This window comes from Aethalodelphis obliquidens, unplaced genomic scaffold, assembly GCF_003676395.1.
Source record: "Aethalodelphis obliquidens isolate GAN/ISIS:26980383/991018 unplaced genomic scaffold, ASM367639v1 scaffold13, whole genome shotgun sequence".
NCBI classification, from domain to species: domain Eukaryota; kingdom Metazoa; phylum Chordata; class Mammalia; order Artiodactyla; family Delphinidae; genus Aethalodelphis; species Aethalodelphis obliquidens.
The window spans coordinates 35,091,244-35,107,692 of record NW_020837957.1 but is presented as its reverse complement, the minus strand read 5'-3'; the positions used below and the strand labels follow the sequence as shown (position 1 = coordinate 35,107,692).

At 36.8% G+C, this 16,449-nt stretch overlaps 1 protein-coding gene across 1 annotated transcript in view; it reads left to right on the top strand.

Annotated features, from left to right (window-relative positions):
- DBT (dihydrolipoamide branched chain transacylase E2) overlaps nucleotides 1–16,449 on the top strand; it is a 41,445-nt gene that overhangs the window by 21,031 nt on the left and 3,965 nt on the right. Inside the window, exons 5-9 of the mRNA XM_027114471.1 lie at nucleotides 5,793–5,914; nucleotides 8,534–8,750; nucleotides 9,740–9,906; nucleotides 14,167–14,244; nucleotides 16,152–16,343. Coding sequence (XP_026970272.1) covers nucleotides 5,793–5,914; nucleotides 8,534–8,750; nucleotides 9,740–9,906; nucleotides 14,167–14,244; nucleotides 16,152–16,343 — 776 coding nt within the window. The remainder of the gene's footprint in view (nucleotides 1–5,792; nucleotides 5,915–8,533; nucleotides 8,751–9,739; nucleotides 9,907–14,166; nucleotides 14,245–16,151; nucleotides 16,344–16,449) is intronic.

Here is a 16,449-nt window from a genome sequence, read left to right as displayed (position 1 = left end):
TAGTAATACTGAATTTGTCTATACTGTTCCTCGTTTTAGTGCCAAGAAAACCAATTATACTATAAATAGAAAATTACCTAAAAAAGTCTTTTAGAAGTATAAGACACATGATGTCCATTTTACAGGTGGGAAATAATTGTAGCATAGAACCATCAAGAGTGTAAGGGATCAAGAGTAGACGTCTTAATAGCAGTAACGGAAATTAAATCCTGTCTTTTAATGCTTGTTTAAATAATATTCTATGGTACTCTCTTTGTAACATGGTGTTGCAGCCTGCTTTTCAAGACTGGAGTGTCATGATAATTCTGATGAGGGAAAAAGTATTTGTGACCTCCAACTCCTATCTCTGAGTGCTCTGACTGTAGGTAGACTCTACTTGAAAAGAGCTTACTAGACTCATTTATGCTGTTTTAAAAAAAAATTACAAATTGAAATTTAGTTAATTAATATTATCAAGATTATGTCAAAGCTGATCCACGTCTCAGTATGTTGTCTGCTGTGAACTCAGTTTTAAGAATATTGCCATGAGTTCTCTTTACAGCTAACCTGGCTTTCTCTAACCTCTATTTTAAAAAGTAGGATGACTCCTCACTTTTCTAAACAAGTAAAGCTTTTTGAACCCAAACTTTTCTAAACCATTTATTTAATGGGAATCAGTAGTTTTATTTATTTTTTAAACCTACATATTTTATGCCTTCTTAAAGGGAGGATATTGGGTATAACCTAAAATCTTTTTTCATTTTTCTGGGAAAAACACAATTCTGCCTCTGATTTTTGTTTTTTCAGCCTACCCCTTAGCCTTGTCATTGTGCCAGGCCATCACTCTCCTTCCTAACTTTCTGGCAATACAGATAACCAAGTTGTTAAGAAATATGTGCTAAGAAGAGAAAATAGGTTGTGATTGAGAGTCTAAATGACTTTTCTCTGGAGCAAGTGTATGGTTTTAATACTGAGGCTGCGTGGCACGGTTTTAGGTGTTCTGCACCTACAGCTGTGTACAACATTAAGTTGCCAGAATGCTTGACCACCAGACAAGTGGAGAGTTACTATACCTAATTAGCTCTAATTGAGGAGTCTTGCCACCATGGGGAAGTATTAAGGGAAGAGAGGAAGGGACATAAGATGTAGCAGAATACTTTATAGCAGAAGGGACATAAGATGTAGCAGAATACTTTTATATCATTCTGCTGTTATATTGCATTTACCCTTTAACATGAACACCTATCATCGTAACTAAAACCTTATTTTGTATAGCTAATTGTAGACTGAATTGATTGAATTAGCTGTTTCAGTAATTTGAAGTGAGAAAGAAAATGCTATGCAATCTCATTGGTTTAGACGTCATTAATTCTCAATTTATGATGATTTGAGCAGAAACTAAACTAAGGTTTAGATTTGTGCTATGAAGAAAGGTCTTCCTAAGAAGTTTTGCAGGGAGGAAAAGTTTAAAGCTTCTTACAAAAACAACTCTTTCAAAAACCTTTGAGTGCTTTGGTATTTCAAAAGTATTTCCCATTGCAATCACACAGTTTTAATATTTTTACTAATTCAAATTACTCTTTTATTTAATATGAAATAATATCATTTTATTATAATTTTCTTCACATGATGAATTCCAGCAACACTAAATTGACAGTCTTCATGATAAAAACTTATTTACCAGCGTCCTTTTGTTCTTTCTTAAAATTTAATTAAGGTTTTAAAAACTGTATCTAAATCTACTACTGAAGGAATAAAATCCCACATATTAGAGTATAGTGCAAGAACAGTGAAAATCACATCAGCTGGGGAGAGTCATGAAATTTTAGCTTAGTCTTAACTCCATCCCCCTTAGAGTCTGTTTCTACTTTGGTAAAATCAAGAATGTGCCCTGCATTCTTGTAGCATTATTGTGAACATCAAAGGAGAAAATAAGTATATAAAGTATACTTTATATAAGTATAATCATATAAAAAAACTTAGAAAATTGCTTCAAGTGCTATTTAACAAGGTAGTATTTTATTTTTATTTATTTATGTTTTAAACAAGTTTCAAAAGATTTTTTAAGGCAACTCCATACCTGGAATACAAAACTAAGTTGAAAATTACTAAGACTTCATTTTTGCATAAAAGAAAAATTGCCTTTATCACACTGGAATTCTTAATTTTCTCAGAATCAAAATTAGTTATTTTAAAAGGCAAGGAATAGAGTACATTGAATGAATGGAATTATAACCAAAGCCAATATGATCAAGATCATTTTCCCCGAAGCCTCATTTGAAAAGAATTTGACATTTTAATGTGAAAAGTCACAGAAGTCCTTTACGTTTAACTAAGCTCCTCAAAATATTGTGCCAAATAGTTAACATTTATATTAAAACACTTTAAGTTGTATTTTTACCATACACATGTCCAAAAACAATCCTGAAAAGAATATTTTTTCTAACTTACAATAAAAAACTTCCTGCTTTTCAAAGTCTGATCGGTTGCAATCATAAAAATACTAGGTTCCTGTTTATAAGCTCATGATATGAAAACAATTATGTCCAATAGCTTCAGGGGAAAGTACAAACTAGAATTTACTATTAATAATTTCTTCATTATCTTAGTCATCTATGTGAAGTACAATAGGAAGGAGTCAAATGTTAGGACTTACTCTTCAAAAAGTTGAAAAATGACAGGAGTTACTGCCAGGTCCCACTCTGTTACACAAACTCTGGTTTTACATCAAGATCACTATGGTTTTATTTTAGTCATCCTCTGATTTACTGTCCACACTTTCTTCTTATTGCATAGAACAATCATATGTTTAATTAAATCTGGAAAAAGTAATAAGCATTCCACATTTGGGGGGTAGCAATATGGGCCTCCCCCTGTGTTAAACATGTCGCAGTTTATAGCTAAGCTGACAGTTCAAAGGCTGAACCAGAATAACCAGGACAGCTTGACTTTGCTGGTTTCCCAGTTGTATAGCTTGCAATCTCTATTTCATCGAGGTAACAGGGCACGGTAACAGAAACAGATTGTTGCATCAGCAAAACTGAACCAGCAGCAACTTTCTCCAAAACTGTAACTTTTTCTAATGTGCAATCTCTATCAGGGCTAAGGTTATTGAATCAAATGCTAATAGAAGTTATTGTGGCCGCTAGCTCTCTAAGTTGAATTTAGAAACCGTTCTTTTCTCTCCTGCCTGAAAGGTCTGGTCATCTTCCTAGATCTTCTTCCTAGTTGTTAGGTTCTGAACCAAATATCCTTTTGTATCTGTGCGAAATTGTGATTTGATGTTGATCACTCCGTTTATCTTGGCATCATGCCACAAACACTCATCCATTTAGAAAATGACATTCCCTCCATTCCTTATGATTTACTTCTTCTCTACTGGGTCACTTTTAAGATAAGTTCTATGATCAAGGTAACAAAAAGACTGGAAACCCTTGGATCATGGAAATGGCTTTCTGGTAGATATTCTCTGTTAAATCTCTGTTAAATCATCCCTGGCTTTCCAATGTCCTTAGCAAGGTAGTATTTTAGTATTAAGAGAACTTTCTGCCCACAACTACATGACAACTACAACTCATATATAATATGAGTGACTTCTTGCAAATCTTTGTTTTATTACTTAATACTTACACCGAAGTTATTCCAAAAGGCAGTACTACTTGGTGATATATAGACTGTTTTCCAGAAAGGTGAGTAGCAATAAATAACATGATATTTTGGAACTGTTATATAATAACTTGTATATGATATGTCTGGGCATTTATGCATTTCTCAAACTGTAGCAAATATGCGTTATTCAAGTTAGTATTTGGGATTCCTACAGCTGAACCCCCTTGATTTTTCTTTGGATCTTAGTTCCTAATGCTAATCTTTCTTGCTAGTTTCTCCAGTAACTTCAACAGATGAAGCCCAGGGCTTCTCAAAATGCAATAAAATTATGGGCTTCTCAAAATGCAATAAAATTATGCATTAAAATTATGCAATTATACATAAATTATGCAATCATGCATAAATTATGCAATTATGCAATTTTATGCAATAAAATTATGCCTGGAGCTGTAGAAGTTATATTCCAGCTTATTTGACCAGAAAGAAAATCTACTAGGGCCAGCCATAAACTAAAGGAAACAGCACAAACTGAGTCAGCCCTAGGATTGAATCCCAGCTCTTCACAGTTTATTAGGTGTGTGACCATGGGCCAGTCTCTTCATCTCAAGTCTCATTTTTTTTAATCTGTAAAATGGGGATAATAACACCTATCTTACACACTGGAGTGAAGAGTAAGCTATTACATATGTAGTGCAGTATACGATATATACTAGGTGATTGTGGGAAGGAAGAATAATTTTCCCTGTACCTTCTGAGTTCTTAGCTGAGACCCCTGTAATAAAAGACAGATGAACAAGAGAAAAACAAATTTATTAACATGTAGACGTCATGTATACCTGGGAGATACCCAGGAAAAATGAATAACTCAGAGAGGTGGCTTTAAGATTCAGGTTTAAATACCTTCTTAATAGGGAAAGGGGAGGAGGGATGTAGGCCTCTTAGGGAAGAGTAAGTGATTTTTAGGAAGGATGAATTGGCTCTTAGAAGAATATATGGGAGGTATGATAGTTTGTGACAAAAGTTTATATGGATGTGTTGCTGATTTCTAGTCTCTTCTCCTGTGATGAGTCAATCTTCCGTGGTTGGATGAAACTCCTAGGGAGGGAGTTTCTGACAGTTGAGTTCCTTTTGGATGTCTTTAGGTACATGAAGAGAGTTCAGAGTAAGCCTCTCCCTGCATTTGTTGTTTTTCAAGTGCGTACAGCTCTTGAAAATAATCAGTACACCAAAGTGGCATATGTTGGGGTGGTATGTTCTGAACTCCTACAATCACATTTTGGAGTGGAATATTCTACTACTCTTCATGTTCAATACAAAGTGTTTGTTTTTTCTCTTCCTTAACCGTAGGGGAACTTTGAGAGCTCCACCAGACCAATTCATAGACTAGTGAGGAGGAATGAATGAATAGAATGTCTTTCCATAGTTTTCTAGCAGTGGAAAATTTTTATTTGCTTAGAATAGAATGTCAAAGCTAACTCAGTTTTCTGCTGATTTTCAGAGGTTGGCTCTAGTTTACTTATTCCCACAGAGATTCTGCTGTACTATAGCACTGATTTCCTAACATCCAACTTTGACAATTAAATGCTCTTAAAACCTTTTTCTTTTTGGTTGCAAAAATACATGCTAATAGCCCAAGATAGTTTTTCTTATATCACTACTCTACAGTTAGAGAATAAAACAACCAAATTAGTATTAGCCATGAAAATAAAACCTTCCACAGCATTCCTTAAGCCATATTCAAAGCAAAGAAAAAATTTAAATGCTATATTATCTTAGGAAAGCATTTAAGATTGTCACAGATTTTACATGATTCATGTAATTTACCTCACATTTGATTCTCATTTCATATGTATATGAGAAATTTATTAGGAAAATGTTTACAATACAATGTGTTTTAAAATTTATGAAAGAAACTTGCATTTTTTAACTTGTAGCTGCTACATAATTTTAACAGAAATGAAGTAAACAGCAGGCAATAATAATCATTAAACAGTACCTGGTACCCGTACACCCCTCTCACTCACTCTAGTACCCTTGTATGTTTTTCCATTTTACAGTTGTGTTTTCCCATTCTGAAGTAGCTCATCTATTATGCTTTTTGACTGTATACTTTAATTTGAATTTATTTATATAAGACACTAAGCTTGTTGTTTTAGTTGTTTCAATATTTTCTACTAAAGAGTAAAATTTTACCTTGTTACCAGATTCAGAAGAAGATGTTGTTGAAACTCCTGCTGTGTCCCATGATGAACACACACACCAAGAGATAAAGGGCCAAAAAACACTGGCAACTCCTGCAGTTCGTCGCCTTGCAATGGAAAACAATGTAAGTTTTCTTAATATTTAAGTGTGAGATCACACAGATGGTATACATGTGTATCTATGAAGAATTACCCAGCTATCCCGTGATGAGATGGCTCAAGTTGGGATTAAAGGAAACATGAAAATGTCTGTTACTAAAAAGTGATAGTTGCATAAAAGTCCTCACGAGCAATGAAAAGAAAATTGTGAACTTATTATTCATGTTAATTGAGAAGTGTGGATTTATTATTCTTCCTGAGATCCTAATAACAGTCAGGGCTACCATTTATTGAGCACTTGTAAATACTAGTGTCTTAGATCAGGTACCCTACAAGCATAGCTTGAGACAAGGGTTTGGGAACACATGGTTGATTGATTGAGACAGTGATCATCTTTACTAGGAATGAAGGAAGGCGTACAGGGAAGGGATGGGAAATGGACCAGACAAGGATGTGGTCCCAAGGATCTGCCTGATCCCAGGGAGGTAGGGAAAACCATAGAGCTATACTGACTTGAATCAACGAGCCTGGCCTTCTGTTTTCCCTCTTACCTGACAGTCATTGCTGCTTTACCTCCAAAGTGAGATGGCTCCTAGGCATTGTGCTAATTATTTATGTGTTATCTCATTTAATCTTCACAACTCTGAGACAAAGGGCCCTTCTAAGACTTAGAGAGGTCAAATAACTGGTCCAAGGTCACACAGCTAACCCAGTGGTGGAACCAGGATTCTGTGAGAGTCTCTGTGACTCTAAAACCAGTGCTCTTAATCATTAATAGTGTCTCAACAATTGATGCCTCCATTATTTGAGCACTTCTGAGCCAGACACTATACATACATTATCGCTAATCCTCACAGTAACCTTGCAGACTGGTTTGGGTTATCCCCTTTTTGCAGATGAGAAAAGGTAGAGGAGTTGATTAAGTTGCCTAAAATCAAGTAAGTAGCTGAACTGGGGATTTGAGCACAAATCTGTGTGGTTCCAAAGCCTGAGTTCTTTCCACTATGCCTCACAATGTAGGCTTTTGTTTGTCTGTCTGTTTTTGAGAGAAGTAGTTAAATTACAGTTGGGGGGAAAAAAGTTTACATTTTGGGAATAGGTAATAAGAGTCATTAAAATGTTCATTCTCCTTCAGCTAGTTATCCTACCATTGGGGAACTATCCCAAGGAGATAATCTAGGATATATTAAAGTGTTTTATATAACCCAAAATTAGAAGGCACACATGTGTTCAAAATCAGGGAAATGCTTAGGAAAATTATGTTATAAACCCTTAATGAAAATTTATTAGCCATTGAATGTGTTCAAACATGAAGACGATTTAGCTTAACAGAAAAATAGAAATAGTAATATGGAACACTACACTGTTAAGGGCAGCAGATGAAATAACGCTCTTATATATTGCTTTGAAAGCTATAAACATTTTACCATTTTTTTAAAAATTATATAAAAGGACTACCTGTAGAAATATATGATGTGGCTTTCCTTTTCCTAAAGATGTGTATAATTAGAGAATTTGTATAATTACTAGAAATTAAATAACAGATTTATTATTATAAAATCACCTTTTTCCCCCTTCTTTTTGCAGTTTGTATATTAATTATTGAGTTTGTCTAAAATTAAAAACCAGTGGCACTTACAGTTGTTTGTAATTACCTAAAAATTATGTTTAAATTCTTAGAGTTCATTTGTTATAAACTAAATGTTTGATGTGATAAAGTCCTTTACTCTTTTGTGGTCATTCTTAGAGAAGCATTAATACAAATGAAATAGGACTTAACCTTGAGAGTTTAACTAATATACGCTATGCGTGAGGATATCATCCAAGCTAATGTGTCTTTTTATTTAAATACAGTTCAATTTATTGAAATATTTTATCTCTATTACCAAACATAGGAAGTGATTAAATAAAGCCAGATCACAAATGTTTCCAAAAAGTATCATGAGTGCCCAGCAGAAAGTGGAATTATATCATCTGTTGTTTGTTCTGTGGAAAGCAATAATAAAACTTAACTATTTGACCCTTCACTTGGACCAAGAAACTCACATTCCAAGTATGCCTCAGTAAAGTTAATTTCAGTGTTTTGTACTGATCTTTCTAAAACAGCCATCAGAAAAAAAACTAATTCAAGAGAGCTTTTATAGGATGATTATTTTAACCATTACATGTTTACTGGTAGCCAAGGTCAGAAACAGGGGTCTACATTTGTTACAGTGTTTAACTCTTGTTTAAACTTTCAGTTCTTCTTATGTAGTCTCCAAGAATAGAAAAAAATCAAATAAGAATTATGCAAGAAATTTAGAAATAGTTGACTGTTTAAAAATGTGTTTTCATAAATAGCTATATACAATGTAGATATTACATTGTTACCGCATGGGCAAATGAACAGTAAGTACAAAAGTAACAAATGATCACTTATGAAGAGTAGCTATAGTTTATAGCATTCTATTGAGAAGATGAAAATGTTATTTATAGTTTGCAGTGTTCTATTAAGATAATTAAAATGTTATTTCCTTATACTAATTTATTGGGCAGAGATACTTTTTTTACCTTCAGTTCATTTAATTTCACTTAGAGACCTCAGTGATGGGTTTATTTATTTTTAGGTAGTTTTATTTTTAGCATTAAAATGTGTCATTTTTTAGATTAAGCTGAGTGAAGTTGTTGGCTCTGGAAAAGATGGCAGAATACTTAAAGAAGATATTCTCAGCTATCTGGAAAAGCAAACAGGAGCTATACTACCTCCTTCACCAAAAGCTGAAATTATGCCACCTCCACCAAAACCAAAAGAGAGAACTATTCCTATACCAATATCAAAACCTCCAGTATTCACAGGCAAAGACAGAACAGAACCCATAAAAGGTAATAATAATAGTAATGTAAGGTAATAGAGTAATTATTTGGGGAGAAGCTACTTCAACATGATGAAATTACAGTTTTTCTAGGAAAAGCTTTCATATATACTGATAATTTTTGAAAAGTAACATGTTAGCAGGTTTCTTTGAGTATAAATTTGCGTACAGATATTTTTTCTGTTTGAAGACTTGCTTGGTATATTTTAAATATTATTTTTTGTTAGCTTTCAAAACAACTACTTCTGATTTGTTATTTACAAACTCTTAGGATAATTAACTTCCAGAAGAGTGGCTTTGCAAGAAGTCATTGTGTAAATACATGGCTTTTGAATTTATTATTATTATTTTGGCATTGTTATTATTTTTTTTGTTTGGCTGCATTGGGTGTTCATTGCTGTGCTCGGGCTTTCTCTAGTTGCGGCGAGCAGGAGCTATTCTTCTTTGCGGTGCAAGGGCTTTTCATTGCAGTGGCTTCTTTTGTTGTGGAGCAGCACAGGCTCTAGGTGCACAGGCTTCAGTAGCTGTGGCACGTGGGCTCAGTAGTTGTGGCTCACAGGCTCCAGAGCACAGGCTCAGTAGTTGTGGTGCACGGGCTTAGTTGCTCTGCGGCATGTGGGATCTTCCCAGACCAGAGCTCAAACCCGTGTCCCCTGCATCGGCAGGCGGATTCTCAACCACTGCGCCACCAGAGAAGCCACCTTTTGAATTTTTTATATACCACAGTGTTGAAAGCAGTTACCTGTTATATTATTACAGTTGACACTGGGTGTTGTGCTATAGTCAATGCTTCAGCATTGAAATTACTGGCTTTCAAGTTATGTAATGAAGATGGTAGCTCCAAGAGGAAGAGTTTAATTAAGAGTAAGTAACATTAGAAAACCTTCTATTTTAGCTTTTAAAGGGATTAAAGGATTTAAGAATTTTTACAAAGTACATATATATATATGCATATATGTATATATACGTATATATATATGTATATTTAATGTTTTCCAGGCTTTCACAAAGCAATGGTCAAGACCATGTCTGCAGCCTTGAAGATACCTCATTTTGGATATTGTGATGATGTTGACCTTACTAAACTGGTTAAGCTACGAGAAGAATTAAAACCCATTGCTTTTGCTCGTGGAATTAAACTCTCCTTCATGCCCTTCTTCTTAAAGGTAAGATTTTAGTCATTTCAAACAAGGCTTGAGTAAGACGGTTAAATTTTGTTTTGCAAATATGCAATGTGTTAACTATGGGTTTGAATAAAAATATATTTCTCACAACATCACATAGTTAGAAAAATGTACAAGTACACTCTTTGTTTCATGGAAGTTTATAAAATTGAAATTTCTGTGTCAGATTTTTATCGACTTATCTCTTTGAGCTAGGTGAGGATTGTCCTGCCATGTAGATAAAGCCTTTAATTCTGAAAGGATCACTCCAGCAAAGTCCTGATTTGAAGAAAAGTGAGACTTGGTGTTGATCTTCCACTGTTCAACAAACTTATATTGAGGCCTCTGGGAATCATTTCTAGTACTAGGCCTTGGTGCCAGTATCAAAAGCATACGGCCGTCAGCTGACCCTGAGCAGCCCGCTAACCACCATTTAGAAAGCAGCGGCCATATGCCTGACCCCGTACCAAGCGTGCTGTATACAGTATCTCTTTTAATGATCAGAATAATGCTAACATGTAAATATTGCTATCCCCATTTTCCATTTAAGGAAATTGGCACTCAGAGAAGTTGAGAAACTTGTCAAGAATTTACATCTAACAAGTGGAGAAGCTAAGTTTTCGGTTCTGGTCCATTTTTCTCAAAAAATGCATACTGTTGTCTCTAAATCCAGCGTGGCTTCCTACCAGCCCTTTCCATGGTTCTTTTCAACGGTTCCCCTTCAGGATTGCCTTCAGGATGGTTTCTCAATGCGTTAACGTGGCGTAAAAAAAGTATTTCTATGCGTCTCTGCCACCCACCTCTCCAGTCTTCTCTGTCACAGTCACTCTCTCCGCTATAGTCAGATTAAGCTACACATAGTTGCTGGAATACACAACTTGACCTGAAATGCCGCCTCCTCCCTTGATCAAATACATGTGCATCCTAAACACCAAATTTTGCTCCAGTGTAGAACAGAGTACATAAGCCGGTTCCTCCTACAGAAGCCAGTGGCTGTCACAGTTTGAGTTAAATGGCCTTTTGTTTCTCATTGCAGTTTGTCTCAATGTTTTGAAAGTGTTTATACTCAGTTGTCTCTTCACTGATGCTGAGTCTTGTAAGGCAGAAGCTGTTCTCCTATATGTCCATCTTTTTAACAACTACCCTCACAGGGAAAGAGATGGTCTATAAACATGAGATGTAGTAGGTGCCAGTAAATGAGAGATCTGGACTATATTACAGCTATAGAGGGTCATCTGTAGAGAAACAGCAATTGAAACACGTGGATGAGATCACCCAAATTATGTGTGAAGGAGAAGAAAAGAAGGCTAAGGGTTTTACATCAGTGTTTAAGGGGTAGGTAGAAACTGAGTTGGCAAAGGCAATGGAAGAGGCTGAGTGGGGTCAGTGGTTTGACAATAGGAGAACCAGAAAAGAGTCACTTAATAGCCAAGTGTATCTATTGCTGTATAACAAACCACCCCCAAATTTCATGGTTTGAAACAATTACCATTTATTATTTCTCATGAATCTACAGGTGAGCAGGACCTGTCTGCTGATCTTAGCAGAGCTCACTTATATGTCTATAGACAGGTACTAGATTGGCTAGGGGCCAGCTGGTGTAGGGTGGCCTCAGTGAGGATAACTCATTTCTCTTCTGGATGTCTCTCCTATCTGCCCAGTATGCTAGCCTGCACATGGTCTCAGTCCTGCCGGGGATGAAGAGAGGAAGCAGAATGTTAGCACTTTCCCCAAGCTGTGCTGCATTGAGTTTGTTTATAACTCATTGACCAAGGCAAGTCACATGACTAAGCTCAGAATCAGCTTGCAAGAGCACTACCAAGGGACTTGGATAAGGAGGCTCCTTACAGATTGGGGCCTTTGATTCAGCCTCTCACACCGAGAGACAAGGAAAAAGTTTTAAGAGGAAAGTAAATAATGGTTATATGCATTACAGAGGTCAAGTAGGATAAGGGATGGGAACAGGCTATTGGATTGGTAATGAAGAGGTCATGTGTGGCCTCAGCCAGAACTTACTGAATAAAGTATTGTTGAGGTAGAAGCTTGGTTGCAGTTAGTTGGGGAATGAAAGAAATTGAGGAAGAGGAGAAACCTGAAAAAATATGCAGAAAGGCAGACAGGGCATAGGTGCAGGTGACAGTTACGGTGGTTGGAGTAGATTGAATAAAGGTTCCATCTGCTCCTTCCCCTCCTGCACACCCTCAAGGAAAAATTGAGCAGGTCTGTAGGCTGAGGGAAAGAGCTGGAAAATGGAAAGTTAAAAATGTGTGAATGGGGGGCTTCCCTGGTGGCGCAGTGGTTGAGAGTCCGCCTGCCGATGCAGGGGACACGGGTTCGTGCCCTGGTCCGGGAAGATCCCATATGCCGCAGAGCGGCTGGGCCCGTGAGCCATGGCCGCTGGGCCTGCGCGTCCAGAGCCTGTGCTCCGCAACAGGAGAGGCCATAACTGGGAGAGGCCCGCGTACTGCAAAAAAAAAAAAAAAAAAAAAATGTGTGAATGGGAAGCACTGTTAGAACAATGCCTGAGCATGAGGGCAGAATGAGTTGAAGACCCCGGTGGAGAAGTTCACGGGGAGGAGAAGAGAGTGCCACCTTCTTGTTTCAGACTGGGCTCCTCTTACTGCTTCCTGTGACAAGTCTGTTTTGCAGCAAGGACAGTCCAGCTTTTTAATATGTTAAATTTATTTCATGATTGTTTTTCTTTATTGTTCCAGTCTGAATGAAATATCTGATCTTTATTTTGAAAATAAAAGTTAATATGCTTTGTTTTAAAATAATATTTTTTTCCAGTCTATATAATTTTAGAACATTTGGAAAATACTACAAAATATTGTACAGGGGGAAAAAATGACCTCTTATCTGTGGACACACACCTTGTTTTTCCTTTTACAAAATTTGGATTATACTCAAAATACTGTTTTTAATGTATAATACTTTAACCTTAGTTATGGATTTTTATATAAAGAAGATTAAATTTATAGTTATCAAATCAAATGCTTAATAAAACTTTCCTTAACTGTCTAGTTCAAGGATATGATTTCTTTTTTTCTGTCAAGACCACTGGCCCACAGACAAAAATAACACTTAACACAATGCACATAAAGAACTCTTAATGGGACAAGATGAAGGCAGTAGGAGAGGGAATTCTTTTTAGGGACAATTTAAAGCATTTTTATTTTCCTTTTTTTTTTTTTTTTTTTGGGCTGTGCCACTTGGCACTGCTTACAGGATCTTAGTTCCCCAGCCAGGAGGGATTGACCCGGGTCCACAGCAGTGAAAGCGTGGAGTCCTAACCATTGGACTGCCAGGCAATTCCCTATTTTCCTATATTTTAAACTGACTATAAGGCATGACAACCAAATGCAGTGTGTGAACTTTGATTAGATCCTGGATGGGCAGAGAAACAGCTATAAAGAATATTTTGGAGACAGGTAAATCTGAACATGGACAGAAGAGAAATGGTAGTAAGAGAAAAAAGGAAAAAGGAAAGGGAGAGATTAAGGCAGGAGAAGGCACAAATGCCATCAGTTCTGGGAAACAGGCTCTAAAGTAAATGTTTGCACCAGCTCTGCCCTTCGCTTGGCCAAGGACACCAGGTGGAACACTGGCCTCTCAAATCCTTATCACTTGTTCTTTCTACACAGGAAAATAGCTTACTACTTTTTTGTTTTTGTTTTTGTTTTGCGGTACGCGGGCCTCTCACTGCTGCGGCATCTTCCGTTGCGGACCACAGGCTCCGGACCCGCAAGCTCAGCGGCCATGGCTCACGAGCCCCGCCGCTTGGCGACATGTGGGATCTTCCCGGACTGGGGCACGAACCCATGTTCCCTGCATCGGCAGGCGGACTCTCAACCACTGCGCCACCAGGGAAGCCTTGCCTTTTTGTGTTTTAATTCAAAGTGTTTCTTTGAACTACAGGTTTGCTTCTCATGGAAACCCTAAGACTCTACATGTAAGTGAGGAAAACGTAGAATTTAGACCTTTTTTTGGTACTTTGGTCAGTCTGCATAGTTACTTTGAAAATCTCCTTGATGTTTACAAGCTCCCTGATTACTTTATCTTTTATTCTTAAATGATAAGGGTAACCTAGTTCCACATTGCTGGGAGGTAACATAGGGAGTAATATGCCTGGTACATGTAGACTTGCAATTAAACTCAGCTTAAATAAGAGTTCTTTCCTTCCATTCTTTCCATCTTATTGCTTCAAATCCCCTATCCTTTCCAAGTTAAAAGTGCTAACATTGTATTTCTCTCTCTAAACAGGCTGCTTCCTTGGGATTACTACAGTTTCCTATCCTTAATGCTTCTGTGGATGAAAACTGCCAGAACATAACATATAAGGTTGGCTATGTGCTGTGATAAATAAAAGTGCAAATGTGCTTGTAGGTTAAAGAAGCTTCTATTATACCTCAAGTGGTGATCTTCTTCAAACTGGAAATTAAAGTGTGGGGTAAAACATTAAACTGAAGATAAATCTGTTGCTATTGATGTTGGTTTTACTGGTTAATAATACTATTCAGATATGCAGATTACCATTTGTAATGCCTTTTGGTTTTCTGGTTAAAATAATGGAAATATACAGCTGTGAGGCAATGGTTTACATTTCCCATCGTACATATCCTCTCTGCAAACAGAAGAGCTCTCTCAAAATGGAATTCCTGCAGTTTTTAAAACAATAATAATTTAGGGACTTCCCTGGTGGTCCAGTGGTTAAGACTTCGCGCTCCCAATGCAGGGGCCCCGGGTTCGATTCCTGGTCGGGGAACTAGATCCCGCATGCCGCAAGAAGATCCCGCACGCCGCAAGAAGATCCTGTACACAGCAACGAAGATCCTACGTGCCGCAACTAAGACCCGGCACAGCCAAATAAATATTTTTTTTAAAAAAAATTGAATAAAATCACATGCTTGTGTATTGATACCCATTTAAAAAAATAAACAAAGGGACTTCCCTTGTGGTCCAGTGGTTAAGAATCCGCCTTCCAATGCAGGGGATGCGGGTTCGATCCCTGTTCGGGGAACTAAGATCCCACATGGCGCAGGACAACTAAGCCCCAAGCGCTGTGGAGCCCGTGTGCCACAATTAGAGGCCTGGTGCAGCCAAAAATAAGTAAATATTTTTTAAAATTTTAAAAATAAAATAAAACAAGAATCATTTAAATGAGCAAAGTACTGAAAGTTTGAATTCGTTGAGTGAACTCTTCTGTTTGGAGTGAAAGTTCATTAAGGCTGAGAACTCTTTTGAGGATGCGGCCCTTACTTATATTTCTTATTAGAAATATATAACCAGAAAGTGAGCTTTACATTCTGGGGGGGTTGGATCTAAAATCTTTCCATGTTATTAATACAACTTCCTCATTAAGTATATACTTGTTGCAAACAATTCAGACAAGAAAATAGTGATACTTACCTTCAGTCCCATAATCCTAAGATAACTCACTTTATGCTGAGATGTACATCTCTCTAGGATTTTATTTTTACACAGTTAAAAAATATGGGGCTTCCCTGGTGGCGCAGTGGTTGAGAGTCTGCCTGCCGATGCAAGGGACATGGGTTCGTGCCCCAATCCGGGAAGATCCCACATGCCGCGGAGCAGCTGGGCCCGTGAGCCATGGCCGCTGGGCCTGCGCGTCCGGAGCCTGTGCTCCGCAACGGGAGAGGCCGCAACAGTGAGAGGCCCGCATACCGCAAAGAAAAAAAAAATGGAATTATATATATTATATATATATATATATATATATAATATCATATATCTTTTTAAATTTAAAACGTTTTTCTTTTAACTATTTTCTATTTAATATGTTTTAGACATCATTACATGTCAATAAATATAGCTTTGTTATCATTTGTTTAGCCAGTGACTTATTGATAAGCATTTTGATCATCTGCACTTTTTCAATCTTATAAACAATCTGACTCAGCATCTCTGTTCATCTCTACATACTTTTGCATTTACCTCCTTAGCACACGTTTTTGTAAATGTTGGTATGTACTGTTAAATGTTCTCCAGAAAGTATATACCAGCTTACACTTCCACTAACAATGGATGGAAATAATCTATTGCCCTATATTCTTACCAAAAAAAATTTATCTTTTTCAAAAAAATCTTTTAAAATTATTTCTTTTAAATCATCACCAATATGGTGAAAATAGTTTTCTATAGTTGAGTTCATAAGGCAGTAAAAGTTGAGACTTTCTTTTCTGCTAGCTTATGAAAAGGCTGCTGTATAATTGTTTGTTTATTTTTAGGCTTCTCATAACATTGGGATAGCAATGGATACAGAGCAGGGCTTGATTGTACCTAATGTGAAAAATATTCAGGTCCGCTCCATATTTGAGATCGCCACTGAATTGAACCGCCTCCAGAAATTGGGCTCTGCAGGTCAGCTCAGCACCACTGACCTTACAGGAGGAACATTTACTCTTTCCAACATTGGATCAGTGAGTAATAGTAATATTCAAGTTCATAAACCATAACTTAAGATTTGTGACCATATGCTCAGTTAAAAATATAAACTTTAATTTGCCATTTGTTCCTCAGAAGCTT